The sequence below is a fragment of the Odocoileus virginianus genome, chromosome 7 (assembly GCF_023699985.2).
Source record: "Odocoileus virginianus isolate 20LAN1187 ecotype Illinois chromosome 7, Ovbor_1.2, whole genome shotgun sequence".
Classification (NCBI taxonomy): Eukaryota; Metazoa; Chordata; class Mammalia; order Artiodactyla; family Cervidae; genus Odocoileus; species Odocoileus virginianus.
In genome coordinates, this window is record NC_069680.1 from 15,214,592 (window position 1) to 15,237,017 (window position 22,426).

The following is a 22,426-nucleotide window of genomic DNA, read 5'->3' on the forward strand; positions in this document are numbered from 1 at the left end:
CTTATGAAAATTTTGTTTACAAAGTCTCCCATTAAGTCTCCCATTAAGAGGTAAGTCTGCCTTGCGTAAGAAGAGAGCAAATGTCCAAAGGGCAACAATTTGTTCTTGAGGCCAAGAAGGGGGTACAGGTAAAAATCTCTTATTTGAGGGTGGGATGAGGGCAGAGGGCAGAAGCCCAGATCCTAAGATAACACCAGACTGGTGGCAGAATCCAGGCTGAGGCGGGGAGAGATTGCCAGTGGGCAGAGGTGGGTGAGCACAAAGCAGGTTTCTCCTCACTGCGGCACTGCTACCTTTCTGCGCATTTTGCAACTTTCCCCGGGGCGGTCCCCCTTCTCACACTGGCTTGGGTGGCCAGCCTTTGAAGAGACAGCGTCCCGCATGGCTGACTCTTGAATACGTTTTGCCTCCTGGACTGCCTCTTCATCATACAAGCCTGGTAAAGCCACTTCATCATACAAGCCTGATAAAGCCTGGTAAAGCCAGATTCCAGAAACCCCAGCTCTCAGAATCCTGGCAGATTGTGACAACAGCCCCTGTTGTTAGGTAACCTACCACCTGTGGGATCTGACTTTTATTTTTAAGCCTTTTTTTCCCCCCCACCTAAACACAACGTGGAAGAAGCCAGAGTTGGGACAGGCATCTCAGGCTCTGGAAGTTCAATTTTCCTCCATACAATGGCAAGGGACTACTCCAAATTCAGGCAATAACCAATTAGAGGCAGAAAAAAATGACAAAAAGTGACTCAGGGTTTCTTGTGACTGTTCCTAGTCCCATACAAAATTTCTAGGCTTTATAAAAGCCTTTATGAGAGTTGGCTTAACTGTTTTTCTTAATGGAGAAATTTCCAGATGCCTGCTAGTGGCAGCTGCCTCAAAGCTCGAATGGTGACTGTGAGTTTGATCTGATAAAGCTCTTTGTTGGACTTTATTCACTCTCTTGATTTTCAGTAGGAACGTTTGCTCTTGTCTCTTGAGATATTGTTCTGTAGGGCATTACATAACACTTTTGTTGTTGTTCAGTTGCTCAGTTGTGTCCAACTCTGCGACCCATGGACTGCAGCACCCCAGGCTTCTCTGTTCTTCCCTATATACCAGAGTTTGCTCAAACTCATGTCCATTGAGCCAATGACGCCATCCAACCATCTCATCCTCTGTCATCCCCTTCTCCTCCTGCCCTCAATCTTTTCTAACATCAGAGTCTTTTCTAGTGAGTCAGCTCATCACATCAGGTGGCCAAAGAGTTGGAGCTTCAACATCAGTCCTTCCAATGAATATTCAGGATTGATTGCCTTTGGGATTGGTTGGTTTGATCTTGCTGTCCAAGAGACTCTCGAGAGTCTTCTCCAGTACCACAGTTTGAGGGCATCAGTTCTTCAGTGTTCAACCTTCTTTATGGTCCAACTCTCCCATCCATCCATGACCACTGGAGAAACACATACAACATCTGAACATCCTTTGCTGTGTCTCATAAGGTGCTAGATGAATTCAGCCTCCTTGAACTCTATGGCTAGATTCTGTAAGGAGGAAATGAGTTGTGGTTTTGTCGATTTTAATGGGGAGGAAACAGTAGGAAATGATGAATGACCTTGGACCAGTCACTTTACTTCTGAGGGTTTCTATTTTCTTATCTGTAAAATGTGACTTTGTGATATTGGTTGAAATAAATTAGATAATCCATGAAAACAACCCAGCTTGGTGCCTGCATATAGTTGGTGCTCATATGTTTGCTGCTGTTATTGTCCTAATCAAGTCTGAAAGTTGTGAGGCAAGACCTGGAAGAATGATGTCAGTGAGAGTAAGGTCCTAGGATCTACCCAAATGTTAATGCCTCCTTTTAGAGTAGTTTGAAGCTAAAGTTGGCTGGAAGCTACAAGTAGAGTTGAGTTGTGAAGGGAAGACTTTGTTTCTTTTGGTTCCCAGAGATCTCTTCCTGGCTTAAATCTTCAATGCCCGCTGGCTACCATGTGTCGGACCCATTCTCCAGCAACATTTCTGCAGACCTAGCTAAAGTTGTCTCTGATAAAAATGATTCCTCCAGGTTCCCTGGAGAAAGAGGACTTTGGACCCAGCAAGTTTCATGCTTTTGATCTCTGAGACCCTCCTGATAGCTCAGAAAAGAAAGCAATGAGCAAGGCATATCTGGGCCAGCAGGAAATGTCCTTCGCAGGAGAACACGTGATTTCTAAGATGGGTGGTGTCACCTCTCCAGAGGTTCCATCTTCTGTTTGGCTGATACTAGGGAGATGCAGTCCTAAGAGTCCTTGGTGACCCTCCGTCTGCCTGGGTGGTAAAGCTCTCTGGAGCCCCCTCCTCTGACTACCAGCTTATGTTGGATCCAGAGGGCTTCTTCGAGGCTTTGTGAACCAAAAAATAAAACGGTAGTCATTTCTCAAAACTGTCTGGGAAATGATTAACCTCTTTCCTTTGATCCTTACCCACTTGTGGGAGGACAATCAAGTAGCCAGGGTGGAGAACATATTCTAGTATTTCCGACATTGCGAAGGTAAACAGTGGGAGGAATTCAGCTGCTAGAGTGGTTAACCATGGCTCTTTGGAGGGTTAGAAGCTGTGTGTGTGTGTGAAACTTCTGTAAGCATAGAGAGCTGTTGGAGCAAAAAAAAAAAAAAACATGGCAATTTCCTCTTTTTCTTTCCTCTCTTTTTTTTTTACAGGCCTGAATTTCCTGCTGCTATTCATAAAGATGCTTTTTATCTTTAACTTCTTGTTTTCCCCACTTCCAACCCCGGCACTGATCTGCATCCTGACCTTCGGAGCTGTCATCTTCCTGTGGTTGGTTAACAGACCTCAGCCCGCCTTGCCTCATGTTGATCTGAACAAGCAGTCGGTGGGAATTGAGGTAACATGCCAATTGCCTTTGCAGTTTGTCAGCCTTCATGGAACACAAACTGTAACTCAAGACCTTAGGAGAGGTGGTAAAGGAGACTTGGAGTAGTGTGGGAAAGTAAGCCTTTTTGATTAGCAAAAATAAGCAGAAAATCTACAAGTCAAAAGTTCTAGTAATGGTACATTTTTGTTTTTAATGAAATAACAGATTTTACTGATTTTATGATGCCAAAAATCTATATGTGGGATTGGCAAACTATTGCATACAGACAAAATCCACCTTTCTCTGTGTAAGCAAGCTAAGAACATTCTTTATATTTTTCAAGGGATATGTAAAAAGAATAAAAGAAAGGGCTAGATCATATGTGTTCCACAAAGCCTAAAGTATTTACTATCTAGCCCTTTGCAGGAACACGTTGCTGACCCACAATCTAGATGATAGAGTCAGTACTCTGCGGACAGAAGAATATTTTCATTGAGAAATACCATGTCAAAAAAAAAAAAAAGAGAAATACCATGTCTAAGAATGGTAAAAAAAAAAAAATTTACTGAATTCAATTCCAGCTTTGAGTTAATAGTCTCTCTTAAAACTGACAGACATTGAGCTGGGTTTCTCCCCTCAATTCTTTGACATTTTAGCAAATCTTACTACTTCCTATATCTCTGAGCTAAGGGATAGTGCCATGAATTTTCTCTCATGATTTTTCATCTTCAACCCTTTTCAGAGAAGAAAGCATTAAAGCTAACCCTTTCTGATCTTGTTACAAACTCTGTGCTTCTAGTTGGGAATCTGATTCCGAGTTGCCTCCATTCTCCACCACCCTCCGTTTTATTTGGAAGATTTTCATCAGCAACTTCCTGTCCCTATTAATCCTGATACTTCAGGCTGCCATGTCTTTTCAGTCGTCCCTTTCCCCTGAGTCTTTAAGAGTAGACTATTGGTTTTCCCTCGGGAACTTCAACCCACTGAAGTCTGACCTTTATCACTACCATCCCCTCAGACTTCTCTGCATCACTCACAATCTAACTTCGAAATTCAGTGATTCACAACAAGATGTGCTACTCTACAGTACAGGGAACTATATTCAATATTCTGGCATAAATCATAGTGGAAAAGAGTATTAAAAAGAATGTATATATGTGTATAACTGAGTCATTTTGCTGTGCATCAGAAATTAATACTACATTGTAAATCAAGTATACTTCAATAAAGAATAGATTAAAAAAATAAATTCAATGATTCTTCCTGTCAATTGACTTGACACCTCCTTAAAACTTCTTCCTTTGCATTTCATCATATCCTTCGGTGAGATTTCTGCCTAATTCCAAGATAGTCTTTCTTTGTTACTTAGATTCTTTCCTCTCTTTATTCTAGAGTTTCAGTCTCACATCTTTTGATTCCTCTGAAGCAAGGGTTGGAAAAACTTGTTCTTGTGAAGGCCAGATAGTGAAGAGTTTAGGCTTTGCAGACCACAGGGTTGTGTTGCAACTATTCAATTCTGCTGTTACACTGTGAAAGCACCAAGAGACATGTAAATAAGGGCAGGGCTGTGTTCCAATAAAACTTTATTTAAAAACTGGCTAGCCATGTTTGGCCCCAAATACAGTCTGTTAATCCCTGCTTTCAATCCTCACAGCTTTTGAGAAAACCCCCTCTAATATGACATGAATATGTACCTGAAAGGCTGTGACACCCAAATCTGACCTCTCTTTTGAGTTCCAGTCCATCTCAGTGACACTTGAGTACCTCAGGCTCCACACATCTCTTTATTGCATGTCTTCTCCCTTCATACCGAGGTGCACACACACACTCTCTTGCATACACAGCTGCACCCTTTCCTGCTTCCCCTCCTGCTCCATCTCAGTTAAATGCATCTCTGCTTACCCAGCTGACCAAAATTTGAATCATCTTTCATTCTTCCTCAACGCTGTCTATGTAAGTAGACAGCAAGACCCCATCTTTCTTTCCTAGAATAGAACTTTGCTTTTGATGTCTTGACTTAATGTGACATCTGATGGAAATCTTCCCTGATGCTCCAGATTAAGTGAGATCTTTTGTTAGAGTTTCATGGGTTATCTTGGACTTTTAGAGCTGCTATCTTGGTAATAACTTACAGTTTTGAATGCCTATTTAATTGATGGCAAGGCTTCTCTAACTTTCATGAGGGTTGAACGTACCTCCAGCTCCTATGGTAAACACACAGTGATTTTTTTTTTTTTGCAGATGATATTCCATTATAGGTTATTACAAGATACTGGGTGTAATACCCTGTGCTATACAGTAAATCCTTGTTGCTTCCTCTGCATCTTTATTCAGGCTATCCCTTCACTTTGAACTGTTCTCCTTTCCCTCCATTCTATGAAACTACATAATTTTGGTAAATGCTTACTGTCTTCAGAGTCTCTATTGAAATATTATTTCTTCTCTGTAGGCTTTCTATTTTATTCAGTATTGGTTACTTCATTCATCTCCCAAAACATATGTTGTTATTACAGTGTGTACATCACAGTATTATATTTGCATGTTTTCCCCTTCTCGTCCTACCCCAGCTCCCAAAACTCTCGTTTATGTGGCGTTCATGGGCAGATCCCCTAGAGAAGGGAAAGTCTATCCACTCCAGTATCCTGGGATGGAGAATTCCATTAACTTTATAGTCCATGGGGTCGCAAACAGTCAGACAAGACTGAGCGCTTTCACTTTCACTTCACTTTCATGGGCAGTAGTTTTGTCTTAACTCACTTTGCATTTACAGTATTTGCACAGTGCCTTGAACATGGTATGCATTTGATAGATGTTTAAACTTAATATGATTTTTTTATAAAAGGGCTTCCCTGGTGGCTCAGATAGTAAAGAATCTGCCTGCAATTCAGGAGACCTGAGTTCAGTCCCTGGGTTGAGAACATTCCCTAGAGGAGGGCATGGGAACCCACTTCAGTATTCTTGCCTGGAGAATTCCATGGACAGTGGAGCCTGGCAGGCTACAATCCATGGGGTCACAAAGAGTCGGACACAACTTAGCAATTAAGCCCAGCACAGCACATAACTATAATATTCTCTCATGTGTGTGTGTGTGTGTGTGTGTGTGAGTGCATATGCATATACCTAGGGAGGTGGAGGTAAATTATCAAAAACATAACTGCGACAATCTCTGGGTTTCTCTGATATGAAGATACCACAATTTTGAGACTTAAAAAAATTGACTGATTGAATACTAAAAAGGTCATCAGTGTGACCTCAATAGTCAGTATTTCTGTTCTTTTCAACTCAGTCCATACAGGTTTGGAAAGGGTGGGGGAAAACTCAGGCTTGACCTAAACTCGGTCTTGTGTCTTAGGGAGGAGCACGGAGAGGCATTTGCCAGAAGGACAATGACCTGATACGCAGCTACTTCTCAGATGCCAAGACAGCATATGAAATCTTCCAAAGAGGACTTGCTGTGTCTGGTAAGCCTGGCTGTTTCCCCTGGCCTGTAAGACCAAGGTGGGCTCTTGTTCCCTACCTCTCCTTCCCTGTCTCACTTCTAAAACTTTGTTTAAATGTGGTGTTCCAAGAAGAATTAAAAATACAGCATGGCAGGGACATGAGCAGAGGACCTGGGTGGGTGCCGGAAGCTGTGTAGCAGGACAGACTTGGGCTTGAAACCCAATTCTTCTGTTGCCAGCAATGTGACTGCACAAACCACTTTGCCTCTCTGAATCTGGTTCTCATTTAATACAAGGAGAACTTCCTGGCCAAGTGGTTGTTAAAGAGTTAACAGTAGGAAAATATTTTGGTTAATCCACTAGTACATTTGTTTAGGAGGATGTGTTTCATAAATGTAGTTCCCTGCGTTATAGAATCTGAGCCAGAATTAGCATCCAGGCCTCCTGACTTATTACCTTGACCTTGCCCCTAGTATCATACTGCTGGACCTTGTTGCTGCTTTTAGTATCACAGAAGGTAATTGTTTTTTTGACTTTCCGAGAAGCATTATCCCATGACCTTTGGTAGGTTCATTTCCAATGAATGAAAGAAGTACATAAAGGTTCAGTACTTCTATCTGGCATCATAGAACACAATGCTGGGTATACTAGCTTCCTTTCAAAATCAGCGGACTTATAACTCTCCCTATAATTTTTTTTAATGTTTATTTAATGTATTTATTTGACTGCATCAGGTCTTAGTTATGGCATGTGGGATCTAGTTCCCTGACCAGGGATCAAACCCAGGCCCCCTGCTTTGGAAGGAAGGTATCTTAAGCCACTGGACCACCAGGGAAGTCCCACTCTCCCTTTAACTTTTTTCCTTTGGAGTGATATTCTGTCCAGGCAGAGATTTACCTATGTGACTTTTTGTCCTCCATGTCCCTTCTGCCTTTTAACTATGACTACGACAATATTTAATAGCCAATTCCTGTTGGGTACTAACTATAGTAATGCATGGATAGCATCTACTTATTTTCTTACACCTCAGGGATTAGTTGTCATTCACCTCCATTTAAAAGTTTTATTTATTTATGACTGTGCTCAGTCTTCACTGATGCTCACGGGCTTTCTCTAGTTGCCATGAGAGGGGGTTACTCTGTGTTGTGGGGTGCAGGCTTCTCGTTGCAGTGGCTCCCCTCATTGTGGAGCAGGGACTTTAGAGTGTGCAGGCTCGATAGTTGTGGTGCCCTGGCTTAGCTGTCACCAGGCATGTGGTATCTTCCTGCACCGGGGGTCAAACCTGTGTCCCCTGCATTGACAGGTGGATTCTTAACCACTGGACCAACAGGGAAGTCCAACCTCATTTTTTAAAGTGAGGAAATAGAGACTCAGAGGTTCAGGAATATTTTGAAAGTGACCAAACTAGAAAATGTTGATGCTGATACTGAAATCCAAGTCTCTGTCTAGATTATTTTATTTTATGTCAACTCTTAAGTGTTTTGTAAAGATTGTTGTTCCTGAAGACAATGAAGGTTTATATTGTAAAGAAAGCTTCTATCTGAAGGTTCCAGAGTGGACTGTACTTGGTGTTTCTGGCTCCACATCAGTACTGATTTAGATATCCATCCACATAACAAACAAAAACAAACCAACTGCTAGTTTCTTTACTTATTTGGCAACTTAAGATAGTATATAGCTAATATGATGGACTTTCCTTTGAGATTTCCCACTTTTTGAAGTTTTCTTCACTGTGCATGATTGTTATTGGAACTAGATACAAGTCATTCAGCACACAACATGTGGTACATAGGACACACCTTCATTTAGAAACTTTTTTCAATGTTAAATTAAAACTAAACAGATAAATTGGCTTCTCGTGTAAGTAAGCATGAAAAATCCAGCCTGTTTCCATAGAAAAATGACACAACTGCTTACAACTGGGATGGAATACATCAGCCCCAGCCTCTGTGTTTATAGGGTTCCCAGGTGGCTCTCATGGTCAAGAACACACCTGTCAACGCAAGAGACTTAAGAGGCATGGCTTTGATCCGTGGGTTAGGAAGATCCCCTGGAGGAGGGCATGGCAACCCACTCCAATATTCTTGCCTGGGAAATTCCCATAGACAGAGCAGCCTGGCAAGGCTATGATCCACAGGGTTTTAAAGAATTGGAAACAACTGAAGCGACTTAACACAAACACACACAACCTCTATCTTTAATCCCTAGCCAGTAGATGGTCCATGTTGAGAATCACCTGCATGCATGTGTGCTAAGTTCCTTCAGGTGTATCTGATTCTGTGTGACCCTAGGGACTGTAGCCTTCCAGGCTCCTCTCTCAGATAATCCAGGCAAGAATACTGGAGTGGGTTGCCATGCCCTTCCTCTGGGGAGAATTACCTGCAGATAGTGTTTAAAATATAGATCCTCTAGCTCCCCTGTGTTTTACTGAATTGGAATTCCAGATAGTTGCTGTTTAGTCACTAAGTTCTGTTCAACTTTTTGCAGTCCCATGGACTGCAGTACATCAGGCTTCTCTGTCCTTCACTATCTCCCAGAGTTGGCTCAAATTCATGTACATTGAGTCAGTGATGCCATCCAATCATCTCATCCTCTGTCGCCCCCTTCTCCTCCAAATATGAATTTTAAACAGAGCTTTACAAGGGCTTTGTGTGCCAAAGTTTCAACTCTACCTAGCTTACGGCCCCAATTTTGCTGAGAAGTTGTTAATGGGTGGATTCTTTATAGATGGCCATGTCTTAGAACAGAAGATCTAAGTTGATTAAATTAATCAAAGGCTAGGCTATTGCCTAGTCAGGACTTTGGCTAATCAAACTGAAGCTGATTAGGGCACAGAGTTTAATGAAACCCCAGTTGGTGCCCCCTTGGGCCAATTATTTGACTTATTCCTTGACCATGGGCCTCTGCTAGTATTTTTTTATCCATAGGGAAGTGATAAGGAGATGAAATAGAGTTTTTCTCACCCTTATCAGCTCTGCCACTTAATGAGTGAGCATGAAGTTGTTCAAGTTCATGATTCTTGGTTCCATAGGGATAATGATAGTTATTGGGAAGACCCGATGAGTTAATGTGACAGTGCAGAGTAAGCTAGGGACCCTAACAGGTACGTATCGCTGGGGGTTAATGTTTGTAAAAACCAGTCCATCAGTAGAGCACCAGTGGCATACACTGTAGGCTGGAGCAGGGGCTGTGAACCCCTAAAGCAGGACTTGCCTGGCTTCAAGTAACATCTCAGTCTGAGACTGGACTTCTTGAGCATTCATGCAGCTGTTTCAGCAGAAAGAAAAAGCACTAATGTTTCCTGTGAATAGTCTCCATGTTCATTAAAAAAAAAAAAAATCTCTTTAGTCAATGTGGCTATCTCTTTCCTGCTTTCTTTCCTCTCTCCTCTGTTGCTTAGTCGGAAAGTTCACTTATTTGCCTCTGAATTCCTAATAACCTTCTCTTTGAATGCTTCCTTTTGGCTAGAACTGAAATCCCCTCAGCAATTTGGCTAGATCCTCTATGTAAAACTTCCTTCCCTTCTGCACTCCTATTTATAACTCAGTTTCATTCTGGCTTAGATATGGGGGTTTCTCAGCCAGTTAGGGGTTTTACTTAGCCTCATAAGTACCATAACTTCGGTGACTTCTGTGGCTGAAATGACTCTTTACTCTAGTAAATGGATGTTCCCAAACTTACTTTAATTTTAAATAAGGCAGAATAGTTTCGATGTTCAGAAGTTTAATTCTTCTATTGTCAAATGTGAGACACAGTTGTAAAAATATCCAAGGCTAATGTACATGTGTGTGTACACGAGTGCTCCTGTGTATACTTATGTGTGTTCTCGTAGTTCTTTATGAGTCTCAGGGTCTCAGAAGACACTCTCATATAAAGTACATTACCAACTGATTCATGAGAGTAAATGAAGCTTAATAGATAAGGGAAAGGGTCCCATTTTAATAGCTGTGAAAGAAGCTTAGACTAAAGTAATAAATTTTAAAATCTGTTAAACCAGAAGACATATTAAAAAGTGACTATTTAGTGTCTATGACTTGATATTTGCTGGTGGGAGAAAAAGCAAATTGTCCCAACTGATTCACCAAGTAATGTGGTGCTAGGTATCAAAAACCTGAGCTGTATACCATGGAACTGGCAGCTTGGATGAGAGGCGAGTTTGGCGGAGGATGGATAGGTGTATATATGTATGGCTGAGTCCCTTCGCTGTTCACCTTAAGCATCACAACATCGTTAATTGGCTGTACCCCACTACAAAATAAAAAGTTAAAAAAAAAAAAAACCCTGAGCTTTCTAACCAACTGTCCTCACCCCCAGCTCCTGCCACCCTTCCCAACACGGTTATTTCATTTAAAATACTCTTTTCTAAGAAAATGTTCTGACTTTGAAATGATCAGTTTGAAAGTATGTATTGTAGCATTATTTGAGGTGTCAATTTTGGAAACAATCTCCATGCCCAAAATGAGATCAATTCAGCTATACACTAGAATCCTTCACTACTTGGCCATAATAAGGCCATTAAAATCTCTATAGAGAAGAAATAATAACGGGAATATTTGTATAAAATGGGGGAAGAAAGCAGGATACCAAAATATATATGTGGAATGAACATAACCTTGAGACTATCAAAGGAAGTATCAAAGAAAATACTTAATATCAGTCTCGATAATGGTGTTTATGTGATAAGATTATTGATGACTTGTATTTTGATTTTTTGTCTGTTTTTATGAGCATATTTTTTTTTACTGGGCATGTATGTTAAGTCGCTTCAATCATGTCTGACTCTTTGTGACCCTGTGGACTGTAGCCCACCAGTCTTCTCTATCCAAGGAATTCTCCAGGCAAGAATACTGGAGCGGGTTGCCAAGCCCCTTTTTTATTGTAGGGAAACTCAGTCCAAGATTACCCAATACAGGTTATTTGTGTTCACTTGTAGGTTTTTGTTTGTTCATGTCATGTGGGCTAGTCCATATTCATGGCTTTCCCCAAATGCCTGTTACTATAGAGGTCACATATTCCAACATGGAACCACCCCTGTTTTTCAGCATTTTCTAAATGTTGCAGATGCAGTTTTCAAGGCTCTCTCTGTCTTTGAGAACTGAGTACTTACCACTTTTGCATTTCCTTGGCACGTAAGAGAAAATTGCATCCTTACTGGATTTGTCCTTTGTGTCTTATCTCTTCCTAACCTCCTCTTACTTTCTCTGGTCCAAAGAATTTGCAACTGGAGCTGATTTTCTCTTAATTTTATGTTTTTAGACAATGGGCCTTGCTTGGGATATAGAAAACCAAACCAGCCCTACAGATGGCTGTCCTACAAACAGGTAAGTCAAGCCCATGATTTTGGATAAGTTCTTTTGTTATGTGGTATCCTGAGCTAATTTGTTCTCTCTGGAGTCTTGATTGCTTTTTTTTTTCTCTCTCTCCTCTCTCTCTCTCTCTCTACCTCTCTCTTTTGTAGGTGTCTGATCGAGCAGAGTACCTGGGCTCCTGTCTCTTGCATAAAGGATGTAAACCATCACAAGACAGCTTTGTTGGCATCTTTTCTCAGAATAGGCCAGAGGTAACTGTGTTGAAATTAACTGAAAGAGATGAGTCAGGGCCAAGTCTAAAGACTTTAAACCCTACCCCAAATCCAGCACTCTGATGCTTGATAAAGACTTACGAAAGCTGTTTAAAGACCTCAGACTCTTTAAACATTGTTCCAGTTGAAAGAGTTGTAGTGCATGGCCTCTTTAACCTGGTTGAATGTCTGCTGCTATTTGCTAGGTGACTGGGCTTCTCTCATGTGTTTCCAGTTATGTGTCATTTTAAGCCAGTCTGTCATATGAGGAAAATAAGGAAACTGTGAGGGGCCTGGCACATAAGAGCTTGTGGATGACGTGGAAAGGGGTGAATTGGTTTTGGAAGTGGAACTTGCACATTGTTCCTGAACTAGTAACCAAGGCATCCACTTCTCCTGAGACCAGCTGTAGCCATCTTTCCACAGTGAGTTGAAAGCAGATTTTAGAATTGCAATGATTGGAATTAAGCTTATCTGCAAGTTCAGGTGAAGTCATTAGGCCCAATATCCTCAGAGAAAAAGCTTTGTGTGTTTTGGAATACTTGCATGACATACACTTACCCAAGCCAGTTGTTTAACTGAAAATCCAAGGCGGGGGCAGGCCTGGCTGCATTTCTGGGTGCATCTATATACTTCACCTTCCCTTAACCCAGCCTCGGAGATATCCTTGACTCTAGTTCAGGAACTTAATACCAAACCTGGTATCTATTAGGGCTGCCATAAAAAAAATACCACAGACTGGTGGCTTAAACAAGAGAAATTAATTTTCTCACACTCCTAGAATCTGTTCAAGATCTCTAGTTCAAAGTCAGGGTGTCAGCAGGTGTGGTTTCTCCTGAGGCCTCTCTTCTTGGCTTGCAGACAGCTGCTTCTTGCTGTGTCCTCACTTGACATTTTCCTCTGCCACCCCCAGGTGTTTTCCTCTTCTTACAAGGACAGTAGTTATGTTGGATCAGGGTCCCTTATGAGCTCTGTGTTATACTGTGCTTAGTCACTCAATCATGTCTGACTCTTTGTGACCCCAGGGACTGTAGCCCACCAGGTTCCTCTGTTCATGGAATTCTCCAGGCAAGAATATTGGAGTGGGTTGCCAGGCCCTCCTCCAGGGGATCTTCCCAACCCAGGGATCAAACCCAGGTCTCTCCCTCACTGCAGGCGGATTCTTCACCATCTGAGTCACCAGGGAATCCTAAGGATACTGGAGTGGGTAGCCTATCCCTTCTCCAGGGGATCTTAACCAGCCCAGGAATGGAACCAGGGTCTCCTGTGTTGCAGGCAGATTCTTTACCAGCTGAGCTTTATGATCTCATTTCACCTTAATTCTTTTTAAAAGGCGCTATCACCAAAAACAATTGCCTTGGTGTTAGGGCTTCGACATGAATTTAAGGGGGAACATAATTCAGCTCATAATGACATTTAAGACCCATGATTATCAGGTTCTGACCTATCAGCCCAATTCCTGTCACTCTTTATGCTTTCTGATGTATATGTAGTGATGTCATGCAATCCTGCTTTGTTCATTCACTTCCTTCGTCCTTCTCTGCCTCCATCTCCATAACCAAATCCTACCTGCGGCTACTGCTGCTGCTGCTGCTACTAAGTCACTTCAGTCATGTCCAACCCTGTGCAACCCCATAGACAGCAGCCCACCGGGCTCCTCTGTCCATGGGAGTTTCCAGGCAAGAGTACTGGAGTGGGTTGCCATTGCTTCTCTCTGTCCTTCCGAGCCCTGCCCAATTTCCATCACTTTTCCCAAAGTAGTTCCAGATAGCCTTACCCCACTCCTGAGAGTGACTGTTTCCTGAAGACTCCCTAATTCTTTCTGGAACTCTTATGGATAGAACTTATTACACTCTACCTTTGTTTTATAGTTGTCTCTGCACCCACCTTATCTCCTTTATTTAATTATATTTTATAGCATCAGCAATGGCAGTCCCTAAAGCATCACAAAAAAGAAGAGATTTGAGGGGACTTTCCTGATGGTCCTGTGGTTAAAGCTCTGTGCTTCAAATGCTGGGAGTCTGGGTTCCATCCCTGGTCAGGGAACTAGATTTCACAAGCCCCAACTAAAGATTCTTTCTTTTAACACAGAGCCACCAAATAAGCATTTGTTGACTAAATGACTGACTTAACATACTTCCTCATCAAAGCATATGCTAGTCCTTATTTGAACATCTCTCCATACAGTGGGTCATCTCTGAGTTCGCTTGTTACACATACTCCATGGTAGCTGTGCCTCTCTATGATACCTTGGGAGCTGAAGCTGTCATATACATCGTCAACAAGGGTAAAACTTCGCTATTACATTTTAACTTGATTCTTTCTTGATGCTGAGTAGTTCCTCATTATTGGATTTTGTTAACAGAATGCTGTGATCAGAAAAATGCTCAAGTCTCTCTTGTCCTGTAGCACCTAGGATATAATTTAGAGGGAAATTACAAAAGGCCCATGAATCAGGGATATACTCAGGAGTTTCAATAAAATGCTTCAAGGTGGCGTAATATGACAATATAGTCACTGGCCACCCTGGACGAAAGGCCATAGAGTGAGTGAATAAATCACTTAATTGACAGTATCACTATGAAACTACTGGTTTAATTTCCTACTCTTGTAAATCGAAGTGAGTATAGTTCACCAGCATGTACCAGTGTCCATGGTGAGCCTGCATACAAAATGACTATTGCTAGAGAAACAAGTTCAAGTTCAATGGGCAAGTAAGAGATATACTAGATGTTACCTTCCATCACAGAACTGGTATATTATGTGAGTAGATCCATTGGAACTACAGACTTAATCAGAAAGTTTCTATTTGTGTAAACAAGTATCAAAGCAACTGCTACCATTAAAAATCATAAATGCTTGTCTGCTAAAATCCTACTTGCCCCCTCCTTCCCCTTTTAATCCCTCCTCCCCATGCCCCCAAACAAAACAAATGGACAGGGCCACATATGTGACCAAGCATGTTGTCTGTATTCTTAACCTGAAGGAATTTTGTGGCTCCTCTAGAAACTATAAACAGTTGGCAGTATGCAGGGAAACTAAGTGCTTCTGTTTCAATTAAGTTTATTTTATTATCAATGGAATGTTTCAGATTTTATACATTATAAATCTGATTTACAAATATAATCTCCTTTAGGGATCCAGTAGTTTTGACATTTTCAAAAATCTTTTCCTCTTTGCAAGAAAATCAGGTGCACGGCAACACAAGAGGCTGACCTCTGGCTCTCTTTCTGCTTTCAGCTGATATCTCCACGGTAATCTGTGATACACCCCAAAAGGCATTAGTCCTGATCAGTAATGTGGAAAAGGGCCTCACCCCAGGCCTGAAATTGGTCATCCTCATGGATCCCTTTGAGGATGACCTGAAGAAGAGAGGGGAGAAATGTGGAGTTGAAATCTTATCCCTGATTGATGCTGAGGTAGGGACCTGAAGCTCAACTGCCAAGCAGAAGGCTGGTCTCACACCATGGGCAGCTTCCAGGACTTCCATACAAGAAAGCAAGTTGATGTCCTCCAGAGGTGGCAGGGGAGGAGTCAATTACATTTATACTATTAAGCTATGGGAATCATTTCCCCAAGACAACTCAGAAAGCCTGCCAGTGGGGCAGGAAGGCCTGTGGCCAGCAGACAGACTTCCAAGTAGAGAATTTATAAATACAGAAGTAGTTAGGGAGGTGATCCTGGGACCAGGCTTCCTAGGTTCACCTTCTAACTCCATATCTATTAGTTACGTGACCTGGGGCCAGTTGCACCACATCTTCCTTTCCCCCTTTGTAATATGAAGATGAAACCATCCCTACTTCACAAGGGAGATTTAAAGAGTTAAATGAGAGAACATAAAGTGCTCAGGACAGTAATATAATGTGCAGTAAGCCTTGAAATGTCAATTATTCATTTTATTTAAAATGATTTAGCAATGGTCCTGGAAGACTGAACCTTGAGAGTCTGATGGGAAATTTGGACCTTTGGGATCTGCCCTCATGAGCTGGTATTCTAGAGAGAACTTATACTCTACCCCGAGACTTCCATTGTGCCTGAATGTTGGCTTCTGGGCCTGACCTGGGTTGGAATTTTTGTTGTATTCCCACAGAGGTGTTCACATGCAAAAGGAAAAGAGGACTGTATTTGTCCTAAGACTGTCCATCTCAACTAATGTCTTTCTTTCTTGCTTTTCTGTTCATGCAGAATTTAGGCAAAGAGAACTTCAGAAAACCCGTGGTAAGTTTTCTTGTGCCTGGTCTTGAGTCTTGCCATCTTCAACTCTCAAAGCTCACAGTAGACTAAGCCCTTATGCTTCCCCCTCCAGCCTCCTGCACCAGAAGATATGAGCATCATTTGCTTTACCAGTGGGACCACAGGTCAGTGCCCAGGAAGTTGCCCCAGAGGCTCCTAGTTAACCAAAAACATGGCTTGAGTCACTGACCACTGGTGGGCTGGTAAATATACTTTACAAGCAGCCCTATCCTGAGGGACTTATAAACTAAGACTTCTGAATATGGTTGCCCACTTAGAAAAACCCACGCATAAGCAAACATTTCAATGAACAACCAGGAGCAGTTTACATGCTATGGAATGGAAGGGCCTTAAAGATGGCTTCATAAAGTCAACTTTCTCGCCCAGCCTACCACTCTCTCAATTTAACATCACTGGAATGGCTTCACTCTATCAAGATAGCCCAGTGGTAGATCTAAACAGATCATTCTGTGTCCTCTTTCTCCCCCTCTACGTAGCCACCTAGTTACTAGAACTCTTAATAAATTTTAATTTGAACCATAATAATCTAGAAGTTATAGCCATTTCACTGTGCCCCGTTTATAAAGTGATGGCCAGGTAATATTGTTAGATCTGAAGTCTTCAACATGAAAACAGCACGAGGCAGAGTGGGGGTCAATTGGATTCTTCTTTTTGTTGCTATCTGAGACTGTGGCTGTGCCCTGTGTGATAGCGCAAAGCTAATAATGCAGTCAGAGTAGAGTTTCTGGGGGTATCAGTTATTCATAAGCAGAGTCATACACCATTCATAAAAAGACCCAGGGACAGAAGTTCTCAGCTCCGTGGAACAGAACCAAATGAATGTAGCTTCTTATTTCAATGCCAGAGACAACCTATTAGTCACTTACTGGATCTTTCCACCTCTTGTTTCCTACAGGTGATCCCAAAGGAGCCATCTTAACCCATGAAAATATTGCTTCCAATGCTTCTGCTTTTCTCAAATCTCTAGAGGTCAGTGGTCAATTGAAAATGAGGCCGTCATTAAAATGTCAATCTGTCGTAAGATTTTAATCTTAAAGTGAGAGGAGGCAGAGAAGGAAAAAACAGATTGAAGACCTGAGTGTGGATGAATACTAGTACATCTTTGTCTGAGTTTTGCTCTTTTATTTATTTGTTAAGATATATATTTTAAAAAATCTGGACCATTTTTAAAGTTTTTATCGAATGTGTTATAGTATTGGTTCTGTTTTATTTGTGATTTTGGGGGGCTACAAGGTATGTGGGATCTCAGCTCCCTGACCAGGGATAGAACTCACACCCCCTGCATTGGAAGGTGAAGTCTTAACCACTGGACCTCTGGGGAAGTCCCATAGAGTTTTATTCTATTAGGGTCACTGCAGATCTCTGCATTCAATGCAGTTAGAGCATCCCTGAGAGTTACACAGGGCACATCTGCATAACTGTATGCAGCAGTCCTAGAAAGAAGAAGTGTTTAAATCCTCTTCGGAAGAGGAAATTAACATTAACCCATTGTTGTCTCCTTTCCATTTCCTGATCTCTAGGGTGTTTTTGAGCCCACTCCCGAGGACGTGACTATATCCTACCTCCCCTTGGCTCATATGTTTGAGAGGGTTGTACAGGTAAGATCCTATGTTCCTAGCAGGTGTGTGAAAAGAAGGTCCTGACTTGCTAGTCCCACATTTATTCCAAGGGCAGCTCTGCAACGTTTGCAGTCCACTATCTAATGTGAGAGCACGGGCAGTGGGGAATTGTCGTGGCTGAGTCCTAATCTTGGCATCATCCCATACCTGCTGCAGAGTCTTCCTGTATTGAATCTGTCTGTATCCCACGGGGTGAATGCTTGCTCCTGCCTTCACACAGGGTGCCTGCAAGTCCTTGGAGCTCACAGCCTGGAGCTTACTATCTATCCTGCACAGGGAGATGAGGCATTGTTTTTTCTTTTCTTTGGGCTAGAAGTTTTGAAAAGATCTAGGCTTAAAGAAAAGGAACTTCCCCGCAGAGGGGCGAAGAAGGAATCTTTGATCCAGATAAGGTGTCCGGAGTGTGTCAGGGGCAGCTGCTGACGATGGTACATGGGCTAGGGAAGAGCTGGCCTTCTGTGAGTGGTCACCAAGCTTTTCAGGCTATTTTGAGGCTGGTTTGAGAAACCAAAAGCAAAAACACAGGTGTCATTAGGGATGGAAAATCCCCTCTCTGACCCCTGCTTAAATATCTCTTCAAACAGCTTATCTGTTGGTACATGAAATGCTAAAATGGAAGATTCAGTTCCTTGGGTTAAAGTGCTGATATCTGATTAATATAATATTAATTCTAATAAGCGTGTTTTTCACATTTTCAGTCAGTTCAGTTGTGTCCTACTCTGCGACCCCATGGACTGCAGCATGCCAGGCTTCCCTGTCCATCATTAACTCCTGGAGCTTGCTCAAACTCATGTCCATTGAGTCGGTGATACCATCCAACCATCTCATCCTCTGTCATCCCCTTCTCCTCCTGTCTTCAATCTTTCCCAGCATCAGGGTCTTTTCCAATGAGTCAGTTCTTCATATCAGGTGGCCAAAGTATTGGAGCTTCAGTTTCAGCATCAGTACTTCCAATGAATATTCAGGACTGATTTCCCTTAGGATTGACTGGTTTGATCTCCTTGCAGTCCAAGGGACTCTCAAGAGTCTTCTCCAACACCACAGTTCAAAAGCATCAGTTTGTCGGCACTCAGCTTTCTTTATAGTTCAACTCTCACATCCATACCTGACTACTGGAAAACCATAACTTTGACTAGACAGACCTTTGCTGACAAAGTAATGACTCTGCTTTTAAATGTGCTCTTTAGGTTGGTCATAGCTTTTCTTCCAAGGAGCAAGCGTCTTTTAATTTCATGGCTGCAGTCACCAACTGCAGTGATTTAGAGCCCCCCAAAATAAAGTCTCTCTCTGTTTCCATTGTTTCCCCATCTATTTGTCATGAAGTGATAGGACCGGATGCCATGATCTTAGTATTCTGAATGTTGAGTTTAAAGCCAATTTTTTCACTCTCCTCTTTCGCTTTCATCAAGAGGCTCTTTAGTTCTTCTTTGCTTTCTGCTATAAGGGTGGCGTCATCTTTGAGGTTATTGATATTTCTCCCGGCGATCTTGATTCTAGCTTGTGCTCCATCCAGCTGGCATTTCTCATGATGTACTCTGCATATAAGTTAAATAAGCAGGGTGACAATATACAGCCTTGACATATATTCGGTGAATATACATGAAAACTTCGGGAGTTTTCACATTTTATCACTTCTGAAATTTTTTTTTTTTTTTTTTTTCCTGTTCCTAAAGTAAAAATTCAGTTTATTCATCTGTTTATGACACAGTACTCGAGAGGCAAAGTGTTTCACATCATAGATTTCACTTCCAAATCCTTGGAATGTTCATTTCTTTGGCTATAAAGAGGGACTAGCCGGGAAAGCCAGGTAATGCATAGGAAACTAAACTAACAAAAGAGCGGGCGGGGTGGGCAGCGCTAATGTCATCCTCCCAGGGATGGGCACAGGGGGCTGTTAGCTGCAAGCTGATTGTGGAGAACCGTTAGCTGGAGCACGCAGCAGCCGTCCTGGACGCTTGGGCCGTCGCGGGGGTTCAGTCATCCCCACCACACAGGTACAGCAGCGCTTTCTGGTAGTCGCCTTTGGTGTCTTGCTGGATGTAATAGTAGAGGGACTTTCCATACTTCTTCTTGAATTCAGATCTAATTTTCAACATGTCCACTTCACTGCGCGAGACCATGATTCTAATCAGCACCTTGTCGCGAGTGCCCTTGCCCTTCATGGAGTCATACAGTCTGTCAGCAAAATACAGGGGCTTGTTCTGAATGCACTGGACCAGATTCAGAAAGGCATTTTCCAGGTCTCCTTTGACCTCCTTCTTGATGCTCTCCAGCATGTCATAAGGGCTATAGCTCTTGTACCTTTCAAATACTTTCTGGAGGTGACACTTGATGCTGATCTACTTGGGGACATCAGTTCCTTTCCTCTTCACACCAGCATCATAGAGATCCCTGGCGTCCTGGTCAATCAGTTCATAATCAATGACAGAGCCATCCTCTGCTCTCCGACCCTTTGCGAGGGCGACCATCAGCTTGCGGAAGTCGCCAGATGTGTCGGAAACGATGTCCTTCTCCAGATCGGTCTTGTACATTTCCTTGTAGACTCTGTTGATTTCCTGCAGCTCCTGGTTGGTCCTTGAGCAGATGATCTCAATGAGAGAGTCCTCATCAGTCCCTAGCCCCTTCATGGACGCTTTCAGCTCGGAAGCATCATACTGAGCAGGTGTTTTCAATAGGCCCAAAATCACTGTCTCCAGGTGGCCAGACAAGGCTGACTTCAGTGCTGATGCAAGTTCCTTCTTGGTCCTCCTCTGGTAGGCGAAGGCAATATCCTGTCTCTGCTCATTGCTGCGGTTGGTCAGGATGTTGACGATGGTGACCTCATCCACACCTTTGGTCTTGATGGCTGTTTCAATGTTCAGAGCATCCCGCTCAGCATCAAAGTTAGTGTATGCTTTGACTGACCCGTATGCACTTGGAGGTGTGGAGTGATCACCCTCCAAACTGAGCTTGCACAGAATTTCATGAACGGTAGACATTTTGAAAGAAGCTGGGCCGGGCGCAGTGCGCTTTGAGCTTCCCCAGAATCCGAACATCACTTCTGAAATTAAGATGGTCTGACCACTGTAGGCGTGTTCTAGTTTGAGTGGCAGTGCTTTTTTCTTAGTGCTATGTAATGAATGGGCTCTTAGAAACGATGCCTTAGACACTCATCCAGAGCTGTGGATGGAGTAGGGGTGGGCCTGCAGCCTCACAATCTGACTTACCTGTCTTGCCACCTCAGCAGAGGCGAGTGTCATCCTGTCTAGGGAGTAGGGTCTCAGAGTTCTGGGTACATGAAGTGTCAGGGGTGAGGGGGTCCAGAGAAAAGTGCCCATTTTTGTTGTTGTTCAGTCACTAAGTTGTGTCTGACTCTTTGAGACCCCATGAACTGCAGCACACCAGGCTTCCCTGTCCTTCACTGTCTCCCAGAGTTTTCTCAAAATCATGTCCATTGAGTCAGTGATGCTATCTAGCCATCTCATCCTCTGCCACCCCATTCTCCTTTTGCCTTCAGTCTTTCCAGCACCAGTGTGTTTTCCAATGTGTCAACTCTTCACATCAAGTTGCCCATTGGATGTCCTTAATTCTGTCCCAACAGACCCAACTCAAAGAGGTTCTTTGGCTCTAAGCCCCACCCTCTGGTTTTGCTTTTAGGCTGTTGTGTACTCTTGTGGAGCCAAAGTCGGATTCTTCCAAGGAGACATTCGGCTGCTGCCTGACGACATGAAGACCTTGAAGCCCACATTGTTCCCTACGGTGCCTCGACTCCTTAACAAGGTCTATGATAAGGTACTTACCTTTCTTCTCCTGGGCTGGCCCTGAGCTGTGTGGGGCTTAGGCCTGACTACAGCTCCTAGAGACTCTGTGTTGCTAAGAACTGTGCTGCATTTCCAGCCTTAACCCCACCCCCACCAGCATCCACTTACAGCCACACTTACAAATGCAGCCATGAAAAATTGTACAAATGAAACCTCCTTTCCTCTGGATGAGATTACTTGGATGTGATATGGAGAAACAGATTCATTCAGAGACTTGAAGAACCTCTCAAAATTCAGCTGACTTGGAAATTGTTACTCTGATTTCATAACACCTGCTGGTTAGGGTGCTTCTTTCTGAGGTGCTAAGCCCATGGTAAATATTTCATATACATTCCATCATTTCATTCCTACAAAATCCCAGGAAATCACACCAACATTTATTATCCCTAATTTACAGATGACGAGACTGAAACTTGGAGGTTAAATAACTTGTCCAGAGTCAGGTCTAATAAGGAGATGAACCAAAATTTCATGGCCTCATGACAGATTTAGCTGTTAGTGATCTCTGCTCTGTTTTTCACTAAGGTTAGGAAAATGGTGCTCTTTCTAATCCAAGCATTTCTCTTGCCTTCATTGGCTGAGAGTCTTCCAGGAAGGCACAAATATTTTAGTTTTTCCCTTTTATTTATCAGTCTTGAAAATAATGAACTGGTACCCCAGTGACCTTCGAAACTGGTCAGTGAGAAGTTTTCTTTGTAATATTATGATACTCTATAATCTATATGATCCTAAATCAAAAGCCCCAACAGTGGTACACAATCAGCTGTTTCATCAGTACTCTCAGGTAACTTTGTAGATAGATGCTACCTTTTGGGGACATGCTGTATCAATTGTCAAGGTTGTTTGCTAAGGACCAGGAATTTGGAGGAGCTGGAGCTTTGTCTGTGTGTACGAAGTTCACTTCTTTGTTAGCATGGACTTTCA

At 42.6% G+C, this 22,426-nt stretch overlaps 2 protein-coding genes across 5 annotated transcripts in view; one reads left to right on the plus strand and one right to left on the minus strand.

The window, feature by feature from the left end:
* Nucleotides 1–22,426, plus strand: part of ACSL5 (acyl-CoA synthetase long chain family member 5) — a 50,565-nt gene that overhangs the window by 18,037 nt on the left and 10,102 nt on the right. For 2 of the 4 annotated variants that reach the window (XM_070470161.1, XM_070470162.1), the window contains exons 2-12: nt 2,675–2,859; nt 6,182–6,290; nt 11,526–11,590; nt 11,728–11,829; nt 14,017–14,116; nt 15,070–15,248; nt 16,015–16,047; nt 16,136–16,187; nt 16,979–17,052; nt 17,604–17,681; nt 21,339–21,473. In XM_070470161.1, coding sequence (XP_070326262.1) covers nt 2,704–2,859; nt 6,182–6,290; nt 11,526–11,590; nt 11,728–11,829; nt 14,017–14,116; nt 15,070–15,248; nt 16,015–16,047; nt 16,136–16,187; nt 16,979–17,052; nt 17,604–17,681; nt 21,339–21,473 — 1,083 coding nt within the window. In that variant the 5' untranslated portion in view covers nt 2,675–2,703. Of the gene's footprint in view, nt 1–631; nt 704–2,674; nt 2,860–6,181; nt 6,291–11,525; nt 11,591–11,727; nt 11,830–14,016; nt 14,117–15,069; nt 15,249–16,014; nt 16,048–16,135; nt 16,188–16,978; nt 17,053–17,603; nt 17,682–21,338; nt 21,474–22,426 lie in introns of those variants that run through there. The other 2 variants (XM_070470163.1, XM_070470164.1) reach the window with 2 other exon arrangements.
* LOC139035972 (annexin A2-like) lies at nt 19,429–20,730 on the minus strand. The gene is given in 1 exon segment (XM_070470165.1): nt 19,429–20,730. A coding segment is annotated over 1 exon segment (1,005 nt). The 5' UTR covers nt 20,681–20,730; the 3' UTR covers nt 19,429–19,675.